Below are 26,739 nucleotides of genomic sequence, written 5' to 3'. Positions count from 1 at the left end.
AGAACTGAGGCTAATAGGGTGAAGTGATTTGTTCAAGATCACACAGCTGGGAAGTATCTGAAGTTGGATCAGTCTGAGGCACTCAGATCTTCCTGACTCCAGCTTGTTGCTCTATCCATTGTTTTACCTGGCTACCCTTATTCCAAATTACATGATCCCAACATGCAACTTAGTAGTAAATAATTTGTTTTGTTTTGCTATATAGAAATAGTACAGTGGAAGCCATTAAGTCCTTAAATCGGAGAGACAGCATTTTTTTTGGATAGCTTTTATTTTTCTAAATACATGCAAAGATAGTTTTCAACAATCACCCTTGTAAAACCTTGTGTTCCATATTTTTCTGCTTCCCTCCTCACCTACTCCCTTCCCTAGAGAGCAAGTAATCCAATACAGGTAAACATGGACAATTCTCAATATTTCCACACTTATCATGCTGCACGAGAAAAATCAGATCAAAAAGGAAAAAAAAAATTAAAAAAAAATCAAGCAAGCAAACAATAACAACAACAAAAGGTGAAAATCCTATATTGTGATCCACATTCACTCCCTAATTCCTCTTTCTAGATGCAGATGACTTTCTTCATCACAAGTCTATTGTAATTGGCCTAAATCACTTCACTAAGAAAAAAAAAAATTATTAAAGCTTTTTTATTTTCAAAACATATATCTATATCTATATCTATATCTATATCTATATCTATATCTATATATATATATATAAAGAGAGAGAAATAGATATACATAATTTTCAACATTTACCCTTGCAAAACCTTGTGTTCCAAATTTTTCCCTCCCTTCCTCCCATCCCCTCCCCTAGATGGCAAGTAATCCAATATATGTTAAACATGTGTGATTCTTCTATAGATATTCCCACAATTATCATGTTGCACAAGAAAAATCAATGAATCACTTCATTGTTGAAAAGAGCCAAGTCCATCACAGTTGATCATTATATAACCTTATTGCTGTGTACAATGTTCTCTTGGTCCAACTTCACTCAGCATCAGTTCATGTAAGTCTCTCCAAGCCTCTTTGCAGTCATCCTGCTGGTCATTTCTTACAGAACAATAATATTCCATAACATTCACATGCTATAAGTTATTCAGCCTTTCTCCTACTGATGGACATCCACTCCGTTTCCAGTTCCTTGCCACTATGAAAAAGGGCTGCCACAAACATTTTTGCACATGTGGATCCATTTCCCTTTTTTTATGATGGAGAGACAGAATTATTTGTACTCATCCGTTAGAGTTAGCTATAGGACCACAGAACCAAGAATAGGAAGAGGTCTTTGACATCATCAAGTTCATTAATTTCATTTTTCAGAAGAGCAAACTGAAGAGGTTAAGTGACTAGTTGAAAATCATTTTGACCTGGTCAGAGCCAGGACATTATTTCAAAGTTACTTAATACAGTTAGACTTGGAGGACATATTTAAATTCTGGAACATAAGAATCTATGATAAAGATAGCTAGATAGAGACACACATATACATATACATATATATATATATATATGTATATGTATATGTGTGTGTGTGTGTGTGTGTGTGTGTATTTATATAGAGGAGAAGGGGAGAGGGAAAAAGGGAAAGAAGCCTAATTTAGAGGCTTACATTAGACAATCTCTGTGATCATTCCAAGTTTAACCGTTCTATGAAATGTGTTTCTACTATTCTCAGTTTCATACTTAACTCAAACTTCTACAAATGCCTCTGTGTTCTAGTATTCTGAAATCTAATTTAGAAGTCCATATTTCAGTAATCTAAATTTTTCTAGTACTCACTTTTTGAGGTGGTTTAAGCTCATTTTCTTTAGTTTGAACCCTATGGAAATGAAATATTCAATTAGTGTATTTATTAAAATCATCCTTTGTGATGTTTGCTATTATCATTTTAAATGAGTATATATGGAATATTTGATTTTGGTAAATTATTTTCTCCTCTGATACTGTATTTACAATTAAGGTACACTACCACCAGGTGGTGGTAAGGGTCTTGATCATATGATCTGAGCCACCATACTTCAATCTGACACCTTTAGTCAAAAGAATTAGAATTTACTGTTCCATACTTCTCTCCTTTTGGCGGGGGGAGGGAGTGAGGAAAGGGAATCAAGAGGAGTCAGAAATAGATATCTGTTTAAACATCATAATACAGTATTTTTAAGGAATACTATTTTCAAAATGACAAGAGAATGCAGTAGACTGAATGGAATATGATACCTTTCTCCCCTCTCCTTAACTATTAATTATACTTGGTCTTCTAATAGTAACATTCCAACTCTAGTCTTATCTCCAATCCTGATTAGAAGATTCTTTTCAAACTCACCTGAATCAGAGACAATATTTAGCAATGCAAAATGCACTGAACTTGTAATCAAAGGACCTGAGTTCAAGACCCAGTTTGCTCATTAAGCTGTATTAGCCATATTATGGTTGGCAAAGTCATTTTAACTTCCCTAAGCTTCAGTTTCCAAATATCCAAAATGGGAATATTGATATATACATATCCTACCTAACAACATTATTGTGAGAAAAAATGCTTTGTGTACTGCAAAGCACTATATAAGTACAATATTGTCATCTTGGAATCAGATCCCTCCTGGGGATGATAAGTGCTTCTGGGACCCCAGGCCAACTTGGAATAAAAGCATCCTTTGAGCTTCTCACAGCTGTCAGCCTCTCTCTTTCTTGGCCATAGAAGATCTTTTTACCTGCTTAGGCTGTTCAAGTTAATTAAAGGAATGACCTTATCCTGCCCTTCTGGAATCTTTACCATATAGAAATTTCTGCCACTTCCTTTGACGTCCACGAAATTGCTCCTATCCATGTTTTAGGAGAAAAAAAGAAACCAAAGCACATAACTTCATTCCTTTGCCAATGGAGTGAAACCTGAATGACTTTTTTCCAATCAGAAAAGAATAATTTTATGCTCTATTTTAAAAGAGGGAACATCTCTCCTCCCACCTCCCTTCTCTCAGCTGCAATCTTTGGCTGCTAACTATTCTACAATGTTGCTTAAAATTTCAATTCAGTGCTCTTCTCTTAGCATTTACAGTTGCTCCTAGCAACCAAAAGGGTTTTTTTTTTTCATTGTCGTTGTTGATGTTGTTATTTTTTTTTTAATTAACAAACTAGTTTTAATGATATAGGGACTGCTTTAGCAAGAGAATTCCTTGGACCCAGTTTCTTTATAACATATCTCTATCAGAATGCTGCATTTTATTTTATTTTATTATTTTTATTTATTTATTTTAGAATAAAGCATTTTAAAACAGTAATGTAAACAAAATACATAACATTATTAGATATTTAAAGTGACTTCAATCTACTTGAAAACAGTTGTTAAGTGACCCCACCTTAAAATAAATAATTACAATTAATTTACTCTTTTCTCCTCTAGTTTGTCCACATCCAATCTCCTGAGAAGTCAGTATTAGATAGACTAAATGGGTTTAAAAGATAACAGGAAGAATTTAAATTAGACACAAGGCATAATTTTTCAGCATTTAATGGACAGAACAAAATAGATGCTTGGCTAGTACTAAGCTTAGTCTTAGACTAATGTCTGAACTTTTAATACTATCTCATTATGACATTTAGTTTCTAGACACTTGTGACAGTTAAGAATGCACTCACTTAATAGAAGTGTGATATGTATATTTAAAAATTGCTAATTATACTCCTTTGAAGGGAAGGGGAAGTGGGACAAAATGACTCCAGTTTAAAGAAAAAAGGTATAAAGGGTTGATCAGCATTTTTTGGGTGAAAAAAATATCTAGAAATAAATTTGAATATACCATTGGTATAATCATGAAAATTAATTCCTTTCACTGATGGAGCAAAATAGTTATTGCTGTTTTGGTGGCCAACTACATAATTTCATGAGACAGAGGATGGATTATTGCAGTCATATATGATTTTACTTTCTTGGTAGTCTTGGTAGTTATTTGAAGCCATGTAAAGGCAATGGTGACTTCATATACCTTATTTCTAGTCAGCATGATGAATTTTAAAAATTATATAAATTCTTTATTTGTAAAAATTTGCTTAATGATCGGAAAATTAAAACTCTTGAGTTTTGTTTCCCCTCCCCCGCTTTGACAGGGCAGGCAGGGATATTCATAACCTACTACAGATACTCACTTGCTGTGTGATCCTAGGTAAGCTGCTTGCTCTCCCTGGTTTCAGTTTCCTCCTCTATAAAATGAAGGTCTTGTTGATCTTTTAGGTGTCTTTCAGTTCTAAATCTATTATCTAGTCATCCTACTCTGCTCCTAGTTTTTATCTATCTCTCTAATAACCTGCCAAAGATGGCTATGGGAATAATATTGTAAAGCTTTGGCAAAAAGACACAAGTAACAGTCCCTATTTCTATAATGCTCAAGATTTATGAAATGTTATTCTTATACAATCCTGCAAGGCAGGGCAGACATTTTTATCATTGTGTAGTTGAGAAAATAGAGGTGAAATGATCTAGTTAGAATTTAGACCCAGGTCCTTCCAAAATCCTATTCATTCCACTACAGCCTATTGCCTTTCCTTCCTATCTGTCTGTCTATCTATCAAATATAAAACCTTCTGTTAGATATTCAAATCCCTTCATAACCCAAACCCCTCACCCCATCTTTCCAGTCTTCTTATACCGTATTCTCTCCAATTTACTTCCCAATCTTGTGACGCTGGCTGTCTTGTTATTCCTTATACAAAAAACTCCATCTTCATAGATTGTCCCTCAAGCCTAGAATGTTTTCACTTCTCCCTTTCACTCTTCTACCCCCTGGTTTCCCTGCTTTAATTCAAATGCCAACTAAAATCCCACCTTCTACAAGAAGCTCTTTCCAGTCCCTCTTAATTCTAGTGTTTTCTTTTCATTGATCATTCCCAATTTATTTGCATACAGCTTGCTTGTACTTAGTTATTTACATATTGTTTCCCCCATTAGATTGTGAGCTTCTCGAGAGCAAGAACTGTTTTTTGATCTTCTTTGTATTCCCAGCCTTTAGCAGAGTGCTCTTAATAAATACTTAATGACTGTCTATCCATCTGTTTGTGTATTTGGATAGATGCAAATTATACTTCTTAAGCTCTATACTTCTGGAGCCTTCTAAATACGGTTAGTTCTCTCATAATACTTAGTAAAAAAAATTAGCACCACACAAGTTAAAGTTTTCCATCAATTACACAAAGAAATTCTTAGAGCTGAGTCTACAATGTTTCCATCTCAGAACTACATCTCTTATTTAACATTCATCACACAAAAATGTTAGAATGGCATCAAAGGATTAGAGATCACCTAATCCAACTCCCACATTTTACATCATAGTAGTGACTATAACATCTTTCCTTTGTTTCTTTCATTTTAAGACACAATCAGTTATTCAAGTTTGGTTAAAAAAAAAAAAAAAGCATGGCCTCCATAGTGGGGGCCTCTGTTCCCCAAGGCTCTGTGGTATGACTCCAAATAGTTGTGTGATAAAACAATTGGAGAATAGGAAAATGGGTTGCATCCCATTCTCCCCATTAATTTGTCAAAGTGCAGTTCTATGTCACCCTCTTGTGAAAAGTAAACTCCAGTGGTTTTCCAATTGGCTCCAAGATCAAATCTAAAACTCTCCATTTGGCAGGTAAAATCTTTTAGCCTTATTGTACCATATACCCTTACCTAAACTCTTAGGTTCTAACATGCCTTATTGCCGTTCCTCCCATTTATACAAAAACGTGGCCTAAATGATCCAAACATGAGTAAGAAATTTACGTATGATACTATCCATAAAGAAGGAGAAATGTATTTCTTTTTTTGAAAACCTTCTGCTGAGCTGGAATCAGACATTTCACTTTTACTTGTTTTCATATTCTGCATGGTGAATGTCTACATAGAGAAACATGACTCCAAAGAAGTTACTATATTCACTGATTTATAACCCATATATTTGATATAATCCATATTTTAATTGTATGTGTTTCAATAAAAATTATTACATAGCTCAAAAAATTGCATTATGTATCTTTCAACCAAAAATTTCTCTAAATATAATCACTAAAATTTATTTTGGTTACCTTAAAATAGTTTTGTGCAAATAAAATCAATGTATCGAAGATTAGAAGGAAAGCAGAAAATTGGGGGAATTTTTTTTAATATATAGATAGTTCCTCAGATAAAGACTTCATATCTCACAAATAAAAATTTTTTTGTCAAATTTATAAGAATGAGCCATTCCCCAATTGATAAAAGATCACAGTACATGAACAGGCAGCTTTTGGAAGAAGAAATCAAAGTTATATATAATGATATAAGAAATGCACTAAATCATTATTTATTAGAGAAATACAAATTTAAAAAACTTTGTGATACCATCTCATCTATCAGATTGACTAAATAATAAAAGGGGAAAATGACAAATGTTGGATGTGATGTGGAAAAATTGCAACACAAATTCATTGTTGGTGGAATTGTAAATTGATCCAACCATTTTAGAGAGCAATATGAAATTATGCCTAAAGCATTATAAACTATGTATATACCCTTTGAGCCAGCAATACCAGTTAGGTCTATTTCCCAAGATGATTAAGGAAAAAAAAAAAAGGAACTTATATGTTCTAAAATATTCATAGCAGCTCTTTGTGGTGTCAAAGAACTGAAATTAAGGAAATGTCCAAATATTCCAGGAATGGTTAAACAAGTTGTAGTGTATGATTTCGATGGAACACTACTCTGCTGTAAGATATAATGAGCAGGCTGGTTTTAGAAAAAAACTTGGAAAGACTTGAATGAAATAACGAAGAGTGAAATGAATAGAACCAACATAGTTGGATATAGTAACAGCAATATTTTTTGAAGAATAACTGAATGACTGACTAAACTATTTTGAATATTATTAATATTCAAATCAACTGGATCTATGAATCAAAGGATCTATGAAGGAAAGCAAGCACTTATCCACCTCCAGAAAAAACAAACAAACTGATAAATAGAAGTATACATAGTGTGATTTACATAGATAGATATTTCTCTATCTGTATCTGTATCAAATGGTCTTCTCTATGCTTAGTGGAGAAGGAGGCAGACAACTTGGAACTTAAAATGTAATAAAAACTAAAATTAATTTTAAAAATAAAATAAAATTTATAGAGTACTTTTAAGTTTTACAAAGCACTTCATCCATATTTTCTCTTTTGGTATGATAGCCCTCTAAAGTAGGTGTTGCTATCCTCATTTTAATTACTATCAATTATTTGTCTTTTCTGTCCCTCAGGACATTTAAATTTTATTTTTCAAAAATAATAAAGCATTTTCAATTATTTATTTCACTTAAATATGAACAATATCCACCATCATTGTTATTTGTTAATAATAATTCTTATTAATTATTAATATTTTAGTGAGAACAAAATGTTTTCATATTACTAATAATTTTAAATGATTGTTTATTTTATCTTTAGTTCATCCTGAATTTTCCACTTTTGCATATATTTTCTAACTTGGGGATGTACAAACAAAACATTTTGGATGTCATTGAGAGAGGGTGGGCAAAGTAATAATAGAAGATAAGATAAAAAAGTCCAGATCTCAAATTTAGTTTTCAAAGCCTCCAATAATTTCACTGTTACTCCTTAATACTGCAACTAGCCTTGTCTATATGAATCTGAGTATTATATTTTGAGAATGAAACTAGATTTGGATAAAATACCTGACAAGGAAGGAAAAACCCTTCCTCCAATTATTTTTAGAACCAATTGTAAGATTAATTTGCAGAAATTTCTTTGGCTCCTGTTATGTAATTTTTTCTTTTATTCTTTCTGTTTAAAAAATGTTGATGGGCCAAAAAAACGGAACCTTTTAAAATGGAAAATGGGTGTGTTTGTATGGAAGAATCTTAGTGTATCTATATTGAATCATTCAACATTGGAATTCCTAAGTCTAGCTGAAGTCAGAGAATAAACTTGTAGTGGGTAGAAGGAAAAGTCTGCCAACAATAGATTTCTATTGATCCTGAACTGTCATAAGTAGTCTTAAAAAGTCTGAGTGCTTAAGAGTTCTCTACCTATTTAAAATTAAGTAGTTTTCCAGTTATACAAATATGTTTCTCATTGTTTATAATGTTTTTCTGACCCAAGTGTATGTATTTGGAATGCATACATTTTTGCATTAACTCTTTCTTTCTAGTGGACAAAATAATCCCTATAGTTCAAGAAAGCCATTTTTTTGAAGGCAGGAACTGAATCTTGCCTTTTTAAAGTATTTCCAAATACCATGACTGGGCCATAGTAAACACTTAATCAATATTGATCTAAAGAGTACTAGATTTAGGGTCAGAAGACCAGGGTCCTCTAAAGCAAGTAGCCTATAGGACACTGAACAAGTCACAATTTTTCTGACTTTCACTTTCCTAAACTTATTTCCAGCTCTAAATCTATGGCCCAGAGTTAACCATTAATAAAGCTTATATCTTTTTAAACTATTAGTGTCCTGGGCTAAACTAGGCTTGGAAATCAGGACAACTGAATTCAAATCCAAGTCTTCAGGTAGTATCACAGAATAGCTATGTAGCTTTGGGCAAGTCGCTTAACATTTGCCTGGGTTTCCTCAGTTTTAAAATGGAGATAGTAATAAGCACTTACCTTATAGGGTCATTGTGAAAATGAAATGAGGTAATGTTTTTTTAAAAATACTTAGCACAACGCCTGGCATATAGTAGGTATATATATTTATGTAATAGACACAACACATATTGTATACACACACACACACACGCACATGCTTATTCCTTTACCCTATTACTAGCAATTGAATTGAAAGAATAATATTCCTAAACCATCAAGTTATGTGAAGTGGTTAGAAACTACTTTATATCATTCTAGAAGCATTTTAGATTTTTTTCTTCTTGAAAACAGAAACTCTAGGTAAAACACTATCCCTCTGGGCAGGCCTGTTGTATATTTTCATGATAGAAATGCATCATGAATGTACTTTTAAGTAGTCCTGTTGTGAATATGAACTAAAGGGATGAAATAAGACTTTCTACTGTGATGTCTCCATTAAGAAGTTCTTTGTGTAAACTACTTCATGGCAATGTTGCTTCTATTTAAAGCAGGGAGTTTGATCTTGGCTTTGATCTAAGGCTTTTGATCTCTAAAGAAAGATGTTGTAGTAATAAAAAAAGGGGGGGAGGGTTAAAAGATTTTCTTTAGAGAAATGTGATAAAGTTAAAGGGATACTGTCAAGATTAGAAGGAGAAAATTTGACTTACCTCTTCCTTTTGCCCTCATCGCCCTTAGTAAAATACATATAACTTCTATAGATGGCACCATTATATTTCACATATACAGAATTCTAGCACTAATATAACAAAACTCATGGAAGTAATGAAGCAAAACTATTTCATGGTAAGGAAAACAACTAGCATAAGGAAAACTTTTATATACCCAGTGCCAACTTCTTTTTTTAAATATGAAAAAAATATACTTTGACTATTCCTTTTACCAGCTACAGTAACCTTGGGGGTCTTCGTTGATGTTGTTTTATAATGTAGACTGTATCCAAATTTGCAACACCAGTTTAAAAGCTGGGTTACTTTACTGCTCAAGTCAAACAGGACCCATCCTGTTCAACCTGCATTTAACAAATGTCTGGAGTTCATTAAGGACGATTTCTGAGTTGCAATAAGTAATGTAAGCGACCCAGGTGGTAAGCAGAAGGCAAACTGGCTTCTCGGCCTTTAAAAAGCACTTTATCGTTGCCCCTGGGAACTCACCTGCCATTAGTCTGGATTCCTTAGAGGTCAAGGGGCTACAGAAAAAAAGTCTTAAATATTCAACATATTCTAGTTCCTGAAGAAAACTCCGTAAACTAGTTTTTGATCTAAGGATAGACGGACATCGAGGTGTTTGAGGGTGGTTTGGGGGCTGGTCTGTAAACCCCGGTCTGTGGGACGAACATTAAAGTATTCTAGGCCTGGTAGTTTAGGGGTGAGGTGAGGTGAAGTAGGGAGACTATATGAAAAGGCTAGAGACCCAGAGAAAGCTTCAGGTCCCGGGGCCGGAGAGAACCTGTACTCGGAGGTGGTGGGAGGAGCTGGGAGAGATAAAGAAAAAGACAGGGGTGGGGACACCCCACCAAAGCAGCCTCTATACCTTTAAGGCAAGCTCCTCCCTTGCCTCCTCCCCATCTTCGAGCACCGGGCCCCCCCTCGTCCTCGCCCCCGCCCCAGCCCCTTTAGGTGTTTCATTTCCGAACGAGCCCCCGCCGCAGCTCAGCGCCGGCCGAGAGGGGGTACGGTCGGCGCCGCTCCGTCCCCGCCTCTGAGACTGTGGACCCGAGGGGAGGGGGAAGAGCCCGGGCGAGCCGATGCCAAGCCCTTCTCCCCGCCTCCATCCACCACCCCCACCACCCCCAAAAAAAAGAAAAAGAAAGAAAGAAAATATCCAACCTACTACAGCCCGAACCGCGTGCGCCATGGGCTGCGCGCGGGGTGTGAGCTGCACCGGGCAGCCGCGAGGTAAGGGGCCAGGCGCGCGCGGTGCCCGGGGGGCTTCGGAGCGCCACGGAGAGGCTGGGGAGACGCCGACGAGCCCCGGGGGCTGTCGCTTCCTTACATAGGTTGGGGGAGGGTATACCCGGTGGAAGGAGAGAGAACCGGAGGAGCAGGCAGACGGTGGGGCTTTGGGATAAGGGGTGAGGGGCTAGGGAGTGTCAGACCTGGGGATCCCCCCGCCCCCCGCTCGCGTAGCTATTACCACCTCAAATAAACTTGCACTTTGTTTTACTTTTTTTTTTCTTCTTCCCGTTAGCCATTGCAAGGAGAAACTCAGACTTGGGCGGAGAGTCGGCTTGTTCAGCAAGTAAATGATGAGGTGAGAGGAAAAACTGCCTTCGTGCGCGGCGTCAAGCCGGCTTCCCACGGGCATCCTCTCGCCCTCTTCCCCTGCGGTTTCTCGAATCCCATCCCGCATTTCTAGTGCGGCGGGGGCGGCACTCAGAGATGCATAACCCCTCCTCCCCCACCCCTCCCCGCCCCAGGTCTGCTTCTGTGTTCCAGGGTTAGCGTAATAAAGATCAGCCGTGATTAAGATGCTGCCTTTTCTTGGGGGAGGGGGACTTAATTGCTCAAGAGCTAGTGAGCAGATTAATAAATCTGAGCCTTGGATCAGAAGTCAAAGAGCCCCGGGTCTCTTTTATCTCCCCCGTTCTCCCCGCACTTTGACCAAGTATCCTGAAGCTTCTCTGGAGCTTATAACTTAACGCTGAACTTAAAAGAGTTTCCATTCTTTGGGGGTGGAAAGACGATTTCTGTACTGGGAAGAGATAGGAAAGAAAAGAGACACTAATCAAGTGACTCTTCTAAGAGCGTGCCTCTCCAGGCTGGGACTATGCGTGTCCTTCGCTGGTGAAGCAATGGAAAAATGGGGCTCAAAGTCTGTTTGCACTTTCTTACTCATGCTGAGTGGTGGCCCTCAGGCCCCGCGTTCCCTTTTTTTTTCTTTTAAAGCATTATGGTTTTTGAACTTCAGGTCACAAAATGGATCCGAGTTAATCTGAGAGCCAGGAAAAGAAGAAGGAGGGAGCATGAAGAAGTTTTTGAAAAGGTAGGGGTCTTGTATCACGACTGCCTCGGAATAAACCATAATCAGATCTGGCATCAACTTTCCCCGATGATGGGCACTGCAGGGAAGAAACACTTGACTCAACTAAACTTAAAATGCAGAGTACTTTTAATTTGTGAGGCTACTTTTCTGGGACTTACTGACTGTGAGTCCTGATAATCATTAATTTCCTGTTTTTAATAGAGCGCTCTGAATGTGTTGGGGGGAGGGGACTGGGAGGAATGTAGCAGTCTTAATGAGGCTATGAAATAATAACTTGTTTTCCGAAGTCATTTTACACATAACTGTTGGAACTTAAAATGTTGAAATAAATTTTGAAGAAGATTCTTAAGAATAAACTCAATAAGTAGTATATCTATATTACACCTAGAGTGCGGGTATGAGGACTGTGAAGGCATTGTTGACACTGTGAAGGCATTGTTGACACTGTTAAAGCACACACTTCTGATGTGTATTTTCAAGAATCCTTCTAGGGCTGAATTTAAGAAAAAGTTAAATACTTTTGTAAACTTTGGGAGTACTAGAGGGAATTTTTCTTACTCTACAGTAAGAAAAAGTTGGCTGTCTTAAAGCAGAAATTAGAACACTATGCAGACAATTAGATTCCCTATATTTTTAGGGAAACATCCAATAACTTTTAAGACAATTCTTCATGTCTTAAATTATGTATAATAGAAGGTAAGTGATGTATTGGGTTTTGACGTTTTTTCTTTTCAAGAAATCCTCAGAATCTTAAAACTCGCATGGTAACTTAAAGTTGAAAATGTTGTTCACACATTGGAAATTCATATACAATATATTTTACATTTTCTTATTTTTTCTGGTTTTGATTCCTGATAGAATCAAGGGACTAAAATAGTACTGCGTGTTGTTTTGCTCCTTTTAGAATGTATGATGAATCATTGCTGATTCTGTAGCCAAATTCTTGCTGATAACATGGCTGCCAACTTCTATGATGTCTTGCCTTAGTATGGGCATTGTGCTGTTCTTGAATGTCCACAAAGCACATTGTTCTGGATGTAATTCTGAAAATTCCAAGGTACTTAAGCATCAATCTGGCAGTTTTCAAATACATTGGAATTGCTGACTTAAAAATTCAGGTGTGAAAAATGTAACGCCTTTGTTTTTTCGGGCATAAGGGAGTTAGGTTAGTCTTCGATGATTCAGACAAGTTTTTTCCTTAGCTAGTAAGAGAAGAAAAAGCTGCAGACACAAAGAAACCTTTATATACATGTTTCCAGATTTAATTTTGCGTCTCTACTTTTTGTATGCCAAGATGTTTCTATAAAAAAAAACTTTTTGTTTAGATTTTTTTAATGTGATAGATGATTGTTCAGAATAGAAGGTTTGAAGTAAATAAATAGTAGTTTTATAACAATATAACAAAATAGAAGCCATGAAGCAAATAGATTTTATAACAGATAGGTGATGGCTTTGTGTTTTTCTATATGATATGAAAATACTTGTCTGAACTCCATTTCTCCCCCCAAAAATGTGTCCAAAATATTTTCTATAAGATAAAATGTTCCCAGATTCATAAAATATTGTTGTAACGGAAAAAGTTTTTTTTTTTTTGGGGGGGGGGTGTTGGGTTTTTTGCTTCTGTTTTTGCTTTTGTTTTCGGAATACCAGACCTAGATTTGTTCTGAAATAGAATTAAGAAAATCTGTAACCCTTTTATTTAAAAAAAAAAAAAAATTGTCTCTTTGGAAACTTGCAAGGGTGAGAGTGACCCGAGTTGAGATTTTTTTTTTTCATTTTAATGTACATGAAGGATTTTATGAGTTTTTGTTTATTTCTTATTTTTTTCCCTTCATCCTTTAAAGCTTGGATTATGATGTACCTTATGGGTAAAAAAAAAAAAAATCTCTTCCTGAGTGAAATATGGCTGATATTCTTAAATATAACTCCCAAAGCTTTATGAGAAAGGAAGAGTGACATAGAGCCTCCTTATGGAGGTAAGGGAGTCAAGCACCTTTGAGGGTTAGACACGTAGATGATAATAGTTGTAATAAAATATGTTGCATTGAGCCGTTCTTCATGAGTAAACCCCAAGCATTCATATACCATTTTGTCTCAGCATTTTGTCCACTGAAGAATGGGACAGAGGCTATATGTAGCTAAGTTATGCCTTTCCAGGGCAAGGTAATAATGAAGGAATTTTTGTTATTATTAATTTTTGTGGAAACATAAAAGGACCTCCTAATGTTTCAGATAGTTTATAGAATACTAGATCTAGGACTGGAAAGGACCCCAGAAGCCATCTAGTTCAACCTCCTCACTTTACAATGTAGGAAATGAGTGGAAAGGTGTTTAAACGACTTGGGGGAAAAATATTGCTATTAGAAATGGGATTTGAATCCATGTCCTCCAATTTTAGCAGCAGTCCAGTATATTCTTATTTGAAGATCTCTTCTGAAATATAGTCTTGCGTAGTATATAAAGTTATTTGTATCACATCAAAGCATTGTGTGTTGCATTTGACATAGGTTTTGAACCTATTATGATATCTAGTTACATTAAACTTCATGTTTCGTTCCATAAATAACCTTTAAATAGATATTCTTTGTCACAAGTAAAGTCAACTTATTCTTTTAAAAGCAAAAATAATCTTTCTAGCATTTAAAAATATGGCATTACTGCTTTTGTTCATTCCTCATAAAGTAAGAAATTAATTATATTTGTTTTTGAAAGATACTATTTTATATCTGGTTAATACATCCATTTGTTTAATTACTTCCCTTATTTTATTTCACCTCCCAAGCGCTTGGCCATTATCTTCAGCTTCCATTGAAGACTGAGTAAGATCAAATCCATTACCTAGTGATTTTTCTTTATTGAGAGAGTCACATTTTCTCTCCCACAGGAGAGTTCTACTATTACTAATTTGTGTGTCACAGCGAATTAACAACTGTTATATATAAATGGGGGGAAAATCCAAGGGACAACTGTCCTTTGTTTGTGGGTATATTTGTGTTTTTTTTAAATACATAAATGGAAGAATAATATAAATATGGATATTAGGCAAAGAATTATATTAAAAATAACATAAACTTAAAATTAAAAATAAACTCAAGGATGACAAATGGCAGACATGGATTACTCTTATCATGATATTTGTACTTAGCAAGTTCTCTACATGAAATGCAAAAAGAAAAATTTAGTTTTGAGGTTGCTATGCAAAGCCTAGAGGACTAAAATCGTAAAATGGAGTTTCCTAAGTAAGATACAGTTGTTAGGCAAGAATTGAAAAGTTAGTTTATTTTTGGTTTCTTATATTGTCCTTTTCATTTTCCCATTTAACCCATTTCTAGATAAATTAGGTAGATCCATCTGCAGATATATTGTCTATATATGCATACACATATGGGTAATATATATATATATATATATATATATATATATATATATATATATATATATATATATATAAAATATAATTTTTTTCTTCCACTCCCTGATTTTTCCTCTCTTTTCCTAGTAATGTATATGTCTTTCTCAGTTATTTTCCATTTTCTATCTTCTTTCTGTTATAGTTTTTCTTCATATTTTTCTTTTCTTATTCACTACATAAGTTAGAATTTTGCACTTTGTTTTTAATTCTCTTTCTCTTAGTTTTTTATATTCAGGCATTATTTCTTTCTGATATTTTTCCTTTTTTACTTCTTTAGGATCTCATTTAATTTAAAGTACATTTACTAGGGGGAAGATAGAGAAGAACATAGACATGAAGATAACAAAATTATTAAGATAAAGATTTTAAAAAGTTAAATAAATGTTAAGTGACAGCAGTGATAGCCGTATTTTATAAACTGTATTCACACGTTTGTTCATTCGATAGTTTTTAGTAAATTGGCTTTGGAAATAAACAGGAGTCCCTTTATATATAATCAGTCTTTAATAATTACAATTTTCCTGTATTTTTCCCCCTTCCATTTTTATATCCATTCAGAGATAATACAATTCTTCACTATAGTCAAAGACTGAGACAAAACAATTGGAGTAAAGCAGTTTTACCTTGAAAGAATGTCACTTATTCAGAATTTCTAAGGATTTTAATTCTAAGGAGTACTTGAAGTATGGTATATCTCCACTTATGCCCTTAGAACATGGGATAGAATTCAGTTTTCTGACTTAAAAATAGCCTTTATCTTTCTTAAACTTGAAATTTTCATAAAAATTATAGTCATCTCTAGAAAGGAATAGGAATTCTTAAAATAAAAACTAAACAAGTGTACAGTTACTGGCTGTAGCATTTATTGCCTAACATTGAATAGGGTCATTCAATTACCATCTCTAGGCAGGTGACTTCCAGACCCAGTCTCTCCCCTGAGATTCAGTCCATCATTACCAGCTGCTTATTAAGCATTTCTAACTCGATATCTAGTAGACATCTCAAATTCATTATGTCTGAAGCAAATCTCATCATTTCTCCCCATAAAACTCCCCTCTTTCAAGCTTCCTTATTTTTATTGAGGGTATCCCCATTTTTCTAATCATTCAGGTTCCCAATCTCAAAGTGATATCCTAAGTAGTTCTTTCTCCATCTGCCCCTGTATTCATTCAGTTGCTAAATCTTATTAGTAATACTTCTATTAGATGTTTCTTATTCATCCTCTTCTCCACTCACAGCTGCCATCCTTATTCAGGCCCTCATAATCTCATGGATTATTGAAAATAGCTTTCTAATTTGTCTATGTGCCTCAATTTTTTCCCCCTCTCTTCTCTAACCCATTGCCCATGCAACTGCCAAAGTGGTGGTCCTAAAGTAATTTGATTATGTCATTCTCTTGCCCAGAAAAGTCCATTGGTTCCCTTTAGTACACAGCAATGAAATGCAAACTTCTCTGGCTTTTTTCAGCCCTTCAAATATAGCTTCGGGCATTCTCCATTCCACCCAGCCTGACTTGCTTTTTGTTCTTTATATGTTTCTCATTTCTGTGTCTTTTCTTGAGCTTTCATTTTCCATTCCTGGAATGTATTTCTTCCTCATTTTCTTAGCTTCCTTCAAAGCTGAGATCATGTGCTATCTCCTATTGGAAGCTTTTCCAGATGTCCTCTAAGTTTTAGTGCCCTGAATTTACTTTTCTGTATATTTGCATGGTTTCCCTCAAATAGAACAAAAGCTTATTGAAGGCTAGGACCGTTATTTGTATTCCTGGTGCGTGGAACACAGTAGGTACTTAATAAATATTTGTTGATTATTCTGTTAATATTGGAAAGGTAAGAATCCCATGTTTAGCTACTTAATATTAACACCAACCTCTTGAATGATATTAAAAATAATATGTGGTTTATGTTGATAATATGCTTTCCTAATATTGTCTTGATTCTCAGCTCACCATTTTGCCCCATGTTGAAATATCATTTAGATAGTACTGTAAAGTTTGCAAAGCACTTTACGGAGATTATCTCATTTGATTCTCACCATAATCCTGTGATGTAGGAACCATTATTGTCCCCGTTTTACAGAAGAAGAAACTGAAATAGATACAATTAAATGACTTGACAAGGGTAATGCAGCTAGTAAATAGACATCTAAGGATTTGAACTCAAATCTTCTTGTCTGTATGTCCAGACTTATGAGATAAGTTACAGAAGATGCTGTATGTAGATGTGTTTCAGCAAATGTCCTTTAAAGTGGAACTTTGTTATTTAGTCCCACTAAATACTTGTAAACATTAGCATTGAAGTTTTAAACATGGAGTCAATTTTCCTTGAAATAGCAAGAATCAAAAATGAGAATCCTGAGAGAGATTGCTATAAAAGTTTGGGAGGCTTGGAGATTGTTATAAGATCACCCCTCTAGTCTGTACTTTATGGTATTTGTCGATCTTTGAATCACTTATTTGGATTGAAAGATAATCTCCCTTCATAGAATTTTAAAGTTAGTTCTTAAAAATATTTACCTGGAGGTGATGGTCCTTTCTAGGTTCTGAAGCATATCAATGTTTTGCCTTTTATTTATCTTCTTTTTACTTTTTCTGTATTCTTTGAATTGTAGTCTTTAAATAAGACTCTTAAAACTGTATGGGAAAGTTTCTAATTTTAAAAATACAAATAGCTTGGATTTTGTTTTTTGGTGATAACAACCGTCATTACTTTTATGATTTTGTCCATTATAAGAATGAGTACTTTAATAATTATAAAATCTATTCTAAGATTTTAAAAAGTGTATAATGCTATTTTTTTGAAATTTTAAAGTAGATTAACACAGCTTGTGTTTTTATTCTTCTGTGATTTGTTGGTTGGCAAGACTCGTTTTATGTTCCGTTCGTGATTTCTGAAGACCAGTTTTGGATACTAATTGAAACCACTCTTTATATTGTATATTTCCTTCCTGAAAACTGGTTTAGTAAGACGAAGTAGCTTACTTAAACCCATAACAGCAAGAAACCATCAACAATCAATAAATCAATCAGCAACCATGAGTTATGGTTAAAACTCCAGAATCATCAGCCAAAAAGCAAAGCAAGAATTCTGACGATGGACTTCACCTAGTGTTTGACCAAGTGTCTTCAATTTGGAATAATTTGCTAGATTCATTGTAGTTTCAAATAGAATCACCAACGATCTTATGTGTTTTGTTAATGATGCAGTATCAATGTAGGCTTTGTCAGGGACTGGGTGTGGTAATTTCTCTTTGTGAGTGTTACTACTCAGTAAACTTTCCTATCCACTATGTGTGTGTATAGTGCTACCTTACAATACTTTTATTGATACCAGATTTTCATAGAAATGCTTTTTGGATTTTAATGGGGGAAAAATCCTCTAGTTAGCAATAATTCCTTATTTTCTCTATATAGTTAGTTCTTTCTCTCCCACAGTTCATTGAAAGTTTGAAGATGATAGGAAAACAGCATTTTATAAACAGAAATTTAAAAAAAATAAAAACAAAAACATAAAAAATAATGATATGTTATTACATAGTTTATAATTTTATTTCTGAAAGTAGTGTTCTGCTTTTCTGTGGTCCATTTTATTTTATCTGGTAGTATTCTCCTCCCCCCAAAAAAAAGTTAATTTACTTTGTTTTTGATAAGCACTTAATTTTTGTGATTGCTTTTTCTTTTGTACAACAAATTGACAAGTTTATATTTAAGAAATTATTTTTTACCAGGGCTTTAGTTGGATCAGATTTCACATAACCTTTGTTCTGTTGTCCCTTTTTAAGCAGGGTCTGGAGAGAATTGCTATGAAATATCAGACCCACTGCCACACTACTAAGAATATATCTTTTCTTATACTATTAAAGTACCAGATGGAGCACAGTTTTAAAAACATATGCTGATCACAATAGGGAACATACAATCACCAAAATCTACTTTTGAGTCACTCTTAGGAAAACCAGGAGTAGAATTTTCTCCATATCTATGATGCAAATAAAATGTATTTTTATAAAATTCTTTACTTAGAAATGTTGGTTGACACATTAAACTATGCTCATTAGTAATAACACTATGCTTCTGAATGGCTATTGGATAATCCTTAGATACCAAAGTCAGGGGAGATAAAATTTATTTTCTAGATATTGACAGTAAGAAATGCCTGAAAATATGATGGCTTCTCCTTAGTTCCTTTCATGGACTACCAGTGTAAGATACCCATTTTAAAATTAGAAATGCTTGAAAACAATTGAAAGGATGCAGATAATTTTTTTTTATCACTGTTTATAACAGCAGGTTTGATACCAGCTGCCATCTATTCTATGCAATGAAAGATTAAAGCTTTTTTTTTTTTTTTTTTAAATATAAAACACAAGAATTCTACAGAAAAAAAAAAAAAACACAAGAACTCTATAGGGGATGAGCAGGAGGATACCAGAAATTTTTAGTTATTTTAATGAAGTATTTCTTATATTACTGTGGCAGAAAGCTTTATTTGGCAATTATTCTCATCTGAAGAATTTTCACAAACTGATATTTGTGCTTATTAGTTGATGGCACTAATAAGGTACTGTATTGTAGTATTATCCTCCAATAGTTTAGGATTTATCACTATTTCCTATTTATCTCACATTTTAGGGAAAAGACATTGGGAAACTATTGTTAAGCCCAGTGGCATGTATCACTTATGCTTGTGTTCATGTGGGACAAATATTTTAATGCATGATTTTAAAATGTAATGTATTCTGACCTCTGGAATTTTGTCTTTTTTAAAAATTTTATGTTTCAAAGGAGAAAAACCTCTAGAAATGTGCTTTGCTAATGATGTATATTCTACATATAATATTTAGTTTAGAACTCAAATTTGGCAATTAAAATGTTTGATTTCACTATCCAGCTTTTAAATATAATCACACTAAATGTGGATTATGCCAAATTATTAGAACCTAAATAAATTGTGGAATTACTAGATCCTATTGTCTTAATATTATTTAAGAATTTTTTGCTTTGGCCAAATAAATAGGCAGTTAAAATTATAGAATGTCAGCCCTGGAAGGGTCCAATTCAGTCCAAAGCTTTTGTTTTATAAATGAAGAAACTTGACTTATGCTGGTTTATTTTTGGTTAGAATTAAGAAATTTGTTCACATTAAAGCTTTGGACAAGATCCCATTAGGAAGTATTGACTATCAAAATATATTAATCATTTAGTCCACATAGAGCAGTGATTCTCAAACTTTTGTTCTATATTTCTTTATACCATTAAAAATTATTGAGGATCTGTCCAAAGAATTTGTATTTATGGGTTATATTTTTAGATATTTACCATATTTGAAATTAAAAACTAATTTTGAATTTATAGAGCCTCTGAAAGGATCTAAGACACCCAGGATTCTCTGAAACAACCACACTTTGGGAACCACAGACATAGAGTTTCTGAATTACAGAAGTATCATTTAGTAATAAACAAGTATCTAAGCATCCTAAACAGTAATGATTTGAAAATAGTTATACTTTGTTGAATGGCTTCAACAGGAATTTACTTGCCTAGAAAGCTCTGTCCTCTTGTCTTTTGAGAAAAAGTTTGTAAAGTTAAATTATAGACTTTGGTTTTTCTGAAGTCAGTACACAGAAAAGTTAAAATAAGTCATCTTATATAGCTAGTAGAGTCCCAAACTCACATCTTCTCACAGTTTAGTAAGTCAACAATATTTATTGAGAATTCTAGGTTTGAAGGTTAAGAGAGATTACTAGAGAAATAGAAGAAACAATTTCTGCTATTCAGAAATTTCTAATCTAGAAGTTGTCTGTCTCTTGATTTCTGTCCCTCTACCCCTCCCCTTCTTCTCTTCCCTTTTTCTCTCTCTCCCTCCTTCCCCTTCTTTTTCTTCCTATTCCTTTCTAAGGTCATGTCCAGGTATAGATAAATGTAGCAAAAAGAAAATATAAGTACTTAGTATTCTTACCCATTAGACTACACTGGTCTAATGTTTCCAGTCATAACCCTTAGTTTCATAAAGTACTCATTTATACAGGAGGACTAGAAATTATGCAAGGAAATTAAGAAATTTAATTATATGAATCTATTTGTGTACTTTAATGTAATTTATAAGCACAAATACAGGCTTTATCAACATGTTTGAAAACACTGAGTACATGAGACTGGAAATGCATCTTGGAAGTTCTGTTTATGTTAATGATCTAAGATGAGCTATGAGCTAAAGTCATTGAAGCCATTTTTAGAAATGCAGGATTCCATATGCTGCTATGCACAACATTATAGTTTTTAATTTTGTTTTTATATTTGTGTCAATGAGAAAGGAAGTCAAGGTTCCCTTTTCATATTTGCCAAAGGAAAGCATGACACAGAGTTCCTATGATGTTTTCATTAATCATCTTAACCTTGTGTAGAAGGATCTGAATACAATTTATACAACTACTTGTACTTATTCATTCTTTTTGTAGATGATTGCTTGCCAGGTGTAGTTAAGTTATCACCATTTTATCAAAATTGAGAACTCCACCATCTTTATTATCAAGGTTCTGGGAGTATTTGTGTTCTGAAATTTCTTTCTGTATAATGTAAAATGTAATATGATTGAAATGAATTATAAAACATAATGTAAAACATAAATTGGTTGGGTCGGCAAGCATTTATTAAGCACCTGTTATTTGTCAGATACTGCCCTAACCACTGTCGTCAGCAGGTGTAGTACATGTCTTTACTACTGTAAGTTTTTTTTTCAGATCCTGTATTTATCAGTCTATCCATTTGATTTATCAATTTATTTATGCATGATTTTGTGGGTTTTCTTTTCCTTTCTAGCATTTGAATTTACAGGAAAATAAAAGGAAAAAAATTTGAATTTTGAATGAATCAAGGAATTAGGGGCCATTTTGCATATTTCCCTCTGTATTTGGAAGTAAGCGAGCTATAGATGTTAATTTCTATGGCAATTTTTCACTGTTAGCATAATGACTCCTAAGGTAGAGAGGAAGAACAAGATGGGAATAAGAGGCAGAATTTGGAAGAGAGTATATATTGGATAACTTTTATAATTCCATGTTACATTCATTATCTTTTTTGGTCCCTCTTTTCCAAGTTTTAAATACATTTAGATGTGTTTAGACTTACTTTGATATTGAGAAATAAAAGGCTGTATTGCAAAGTAGTAGAGTACTCCACTCACACTCTATCTAGTTCCAGTCCTAACCACCTCTCACCTAGACCATTCTGGTTTCTCCCTTCCTCAATCTTCCTTCACACATTTGACAATATAATCATCCTCTAGAATAGGTCTGATATCTTGGCTCTACACTATAGTTTTCCTTGTCAGTGATGTTTCTGTCTCTCACCATGATGGCCTTTATCTAAGCTGTCCCTCATTCCTGGAATGCACTTCTATTTTATCTCTGTATCTTAGAATCCTTCATTTTATTTTATGTTCAGCTGAGGGGCAAAGGAGGGAGATAGGGTGCTGGGTATGGAGTTGGGAGTTGCATCTTTTTAAGTTCAAATCTGGCTTCATGCGATTAGTAACTGTGTCCTGAGAAAATAATTTGTTTGCCTTAGTTTTCTCATCTATAAGATGAGCTAGAGAAGAAAATATATTTTTAGCAAGGAGAACCTCAAGGGGATCACAAAGACTCAGACACAGCTGAATGAGTTGCCATTCCTACCTCCTCAAGACCTTTCCTGATTCTTCCCAGTTTTTTTCAGGCTCACCCCAACCTCCCAGAAATTACCTTGTATTGGTTCTGTATATACTTTGCCTTGACTAATTACTCTGTATATGCTGGGTCATCCCAGTAAAGTGGAAGCTGTTTGAAAACAGTGAGGATGTTATTTTAGGTAAAATGCTTGTAGAGCTGCATTGAAGTTGACCATAAAATTTATTATTCTCAGTAGCACTAAGAGATGTAATAAATAGAATCCAGATCTTCCCAAATGTTCTTTCGTTAATCTTCATTCAAAATTGAACCCTTTCACTAAATTTTTCTCACTTGAAACTCTTATATTTTTGAGAGGATTTTTAGTCGTCTTAGATCAATTAAGGTCAAAAATCACCCTTTGTTACTATTTTGCAGATCAGGAAACAGAAAAATCTAAATGGCTTTGCCCAAGATACATAAGTGAGTCACTATACTCTTGAATTTCCACACCTTATTTAGGTTTTAGCAACTAGATTTTGCTTTGTCTCTTAATTTTTCGTTTACTGAGAAGTTTTTGTGTCACTGCGGCATTATTTTTGTATGTCCAGGGATACTTTCTTTTTTTTAAAGTATTTTAAGCTGTCCATTCTAACTCCCTAAATAGCATTTAGCATTGTGAAGCCTACTTCTTTTTCTGCTTTAATGCTAGTATTAGACAGATGGTTTTAAAAATCATTTATCTGATAATTTCATTTCAACCCCCAACTTATCTGAAAGTTCTGTATTGTAATCTGTTTGAATAGACATAAACTATAAAAGTTCTGCATTGTAATCTGTTTAAAGAGTGTTGTCTTGGGCTGTTTTTCTTTCCTCTCTTCTTTTTTTTTTAAAGAAGAATGTATGATTCTGATAAAATAGAGGTGGAATAGATTAGTAACATTTTTTTCTCCTTTGTCTTCACTTGTCCATTAGAAAGAAGTATTTTTTAGAATTATTTTTATATTTGAGTCAACCTGGTTTTCCTCATACAGCAGTTCTTTGGCTAACTGTTGATGTAGTATCAGTTTTATGAGTTTTCTATTTGTGTATTTGTCTTGTAGAGTTACTGCCTATTTCAGTATTCTTTACAGCTATTTTTTTTAAAAAGTGTTTACCATCTCTTTCTAGTCTTCAGTCTGAAGTACACAAACAGTGTTCTAGTTTTAATCCCAGGCACTTTGCCATCTTCTTCAGCATGCTCAATCCTTATTCATTTGTTGCATTTACTAAGTTATTACTCTTTGCCCAGATTATTTCTATTTAAAGTTTGTTTTTAGTATAGCACAGTTTAACTCCTAATACCAATTGTACTCAGATTTTGTCCCATTGGGTCAGATGAAAGCTTCATAGAGGTCCATAATCCTTCTGTTAATTGGGGCTGTACTATATGTGGTTTTTGCGACATGAGGCTCATTTGAGCACAGGCAGTTCACTGTGCAATAACTGTTTTCCTTGAAATGACCATTTTGTGAACCAATTGAGTGGAAATTTGATCATGATGTCAAATAGCAAGTTTTAACCCAAATAAGCAAATTTCAGGTAAACATAGAAGTTATGGGAATTGTAGAAAATTTTGATCAAATTTCATATGGAATTATGTAAAATAGAAATTGTTCAATTAACAAATAGCTCTTGAAAAAAGCTGAAAATTTTTCAGGCAGGCATATCCCAAGCAGTCACATATCAGGTTATTGGTCAACTCTAATAACATTTATTAAGTGTCTACTGCACTCCAGGCAGTGTGCTTTGTATCTGCTGGGGATTCAAAGAGGGACAAAACTAGTTGCTGCTTTCAAGAAGCTCACAGTCTTAATAGTAGAGACAACTATGTACAAAGCAAGATATCCATGGGAAAAATCAGAGATAACAGAGAGAAAAGAGAGTAGCATTAAGGGGGTTTGGGGATAGTCTTCTTTAGAAGGTAGAATTTAGCCACAACTGGAAGGAAGCCAGGAGGCAGAGAGGAGGGAGAACATACTGGGCATGGGGGGCAGCCAGTGAGAATGTCTGGAGCCTAGAGATGGGAGGGTCTTGGGTGAGAAACAGCAAGAAGTCTCTGTCACTGGATTGAAGCGTATGCACAAGAATACTGCAAGGTAGGAGGGAATCTGGTTATGAAGGACTTTAGAAGCCATACAGATGGATTCTGTTTGACTCTGAAGATGGTAGGGAGCCACTGGAGTTTACTAAGGGGAGGGGTTAGATTGATGCAAGCAGCCAGTTAGTGTCAATGCTGGAAGTAGAACCTGTGTGTAATTCCCAGCCGGCTCTTCCCCCCAAACCCTTCTACTCTTTCAGTTATAGCTAAGAGGAAATGCTTTGTTTGAGGCTTTTATTGTATTTGTTCCTAAGATGGAGAGACTAGAGGAAGGAGGAGATAACTTTATGTGGATATCTGTGACAGCCTAGAAGGTAAGAATGTGAAAGTCACTTTTTTTCAGACAATTGAGTTTATTATAAACATCTTGACTTAAGTGGTTTTTGAAGAGAGAGGAGGAGTAGACTTGAGTTTTTGTTGTGTTGGTTCTGAAGAATTAGCGAAAATGGAAAAGAATGGCCCTGCCGTGGGTACCTCCAAGGGTTGAAGCCGAAATTCAGTCTTTCATTTTAAATTAGTGCCCTAAATTAAAAGGCACAAAGTTTTTGTGAAGCATGTCACAATCACAACCAACTGGGACAGAAAAACATTCTCATGTATCTTTTCCTGATTAAGCAATAAATGTGACCCGATTACCAGGTATTAATTTTTGGAAGAATTAAGAGGGTTCTCACAGAGGATTGTTCTTTCAGTTTATATTTTTTATTTTTTATAGTATTTTGGTTTTCAAATACATGCAAAGATAATTCTTAACATTCACCTTTGCAAAACCTTGTGTTTCAAATTTTTCTCCCTCCCTCAGTCTCCCCTCCCCAAGAAAGCGAGCAATGAGATACAGGTTAAACATGTGCAATTCTTCTAAACACATTTCCATATTTGTCATGCTGTGCAACAAAAATCATATAAGGAGAAAAAAAAACACGAGAAAGATCAGTCTATATTTTTAAAGAAAAGCAATTGTGTTTCTTATTTAAGGGAACTAAATGGTGCCTTATTTATTAACTGGGTGACTCTGGACAAGTCATTTAACCTATTTGTTTTGTGTTTCTCGGTTGTAAAACTGGGACAGCAACATCAACTAGGTAATATTTATAAAGTGCTTAGCACAGTGCCTTGCCCATGTAGTAGGTGTCATATAAATGCTTATTTTTTTCTATTCCTTTATTTATTTAATAAATTTCATTCCCTATCAAAACCCTGTTTTTCTTTTCTTAATCACATCTGTACATACTTTGATATGCTTGAATTTTGGAAATGTTTGCTTTTCTATAGTTGTAATTTCCTCTCCTTATGACCTTCCTCCCCACCCCCGTGACCCTCTCCAAATACTATATTTATATAACTAATAATACCTTGTCTGTGTGAAAGATTTAGTGATGCAGAACTGTATTTATTTTAAAATATAGGCAGGAGGCGGGGAGGAAGACTGCTTTAGGGAAATAGAATATCAATTATTATTTAAATGAGAGCCTGTCTGTATGTCAAAATATATGTCAAAGCATTGGTATATAAAGTATTTGAAAGGTTTTCCTTTTATGCTTATTCTCTTTGTACTTCCATCCATTGTTCTGAGCTGAAGGCCAAAGAGACAAATTGTGGCTTGGGGCTTGAGGGGAGTATATGGGGTTGAAATGACTTTCTAACTGTTTGAGCAATTTAAAAGTGGGATTTGGGAGATAGTAGGTTTCCCTCACTGGAGATCTTCAAACAGAGGCTAAAAGAAGATATATATATTTTTTAACCCCCTTAGATTAGAGTGGTTCCTGAACTCTCGGGATTTATTTATTTACCCTTTATGACTTGAGAGTGAAGTGCCAGAGAAAAGAGAGAGGCCAAGCTTCTTTTTTACTGTGTGTTCTGGGTCTTTAGAATATCTTGGGGAAGAGAGCAGTAGCAGCAGTAACAGTAATGGGGTCTAGTCATAACAGTGGCTCTTATTGCTCTGGAGCTTTGAGATTTA

General features: G+C 34.5%; 1 protein-coding gene across 5 annotated transcripts in view; it reads left to right on the top strand.

The window, feature by feature from the left end:
- AOPEP (aminopeptidase O (putative)) overlaps positions 1-26,739 on the top strand; it is a 490,524-nt gene that overhangs the window by 365,463 nt on the left and 98,322 nt on the right. For all 5 annotated transcript variants that reach the window (XR_004229430.1, XR_004229431.1, XM_031937724.1 and 2 more), the window contains exons 12-13: positions 10,792-10,854; positions 11,512-11,586. Coding sequence is in view for 3 of the 5 variants with exons in the window: in XM_031937724.1 (XP_031793584.1) it covers positions 10,792-10,854; positions 11,512-11,586 (138 nt within the window). In the remaining 2 variants the exon portion in view is untranslated. The remainder of the gene's footprint in view (positions 1-10,791; positions 10,855-11,511; positions 11,587-26,739) is intronic.

Source organism: Sarcophilus harrisii, chromosome 1, assembly GCF_902635505.1.
Source record: "Sarcophilus harrisii chromosome 1, mSarHar1.11, whole genome shotgun sequence".
Classification (NCBI taxonomy): Eukaryota; Metazoa; Chordata; class Mammalia; order Dasyuromorphia; family Dasyuridae; genus Sarcophilus; species Sarcophilus harrisii.
Note: the sequence above shows the minus strand (reverse complement) of the source record. Positions and strands in the feature narration are given on the sequence as shown.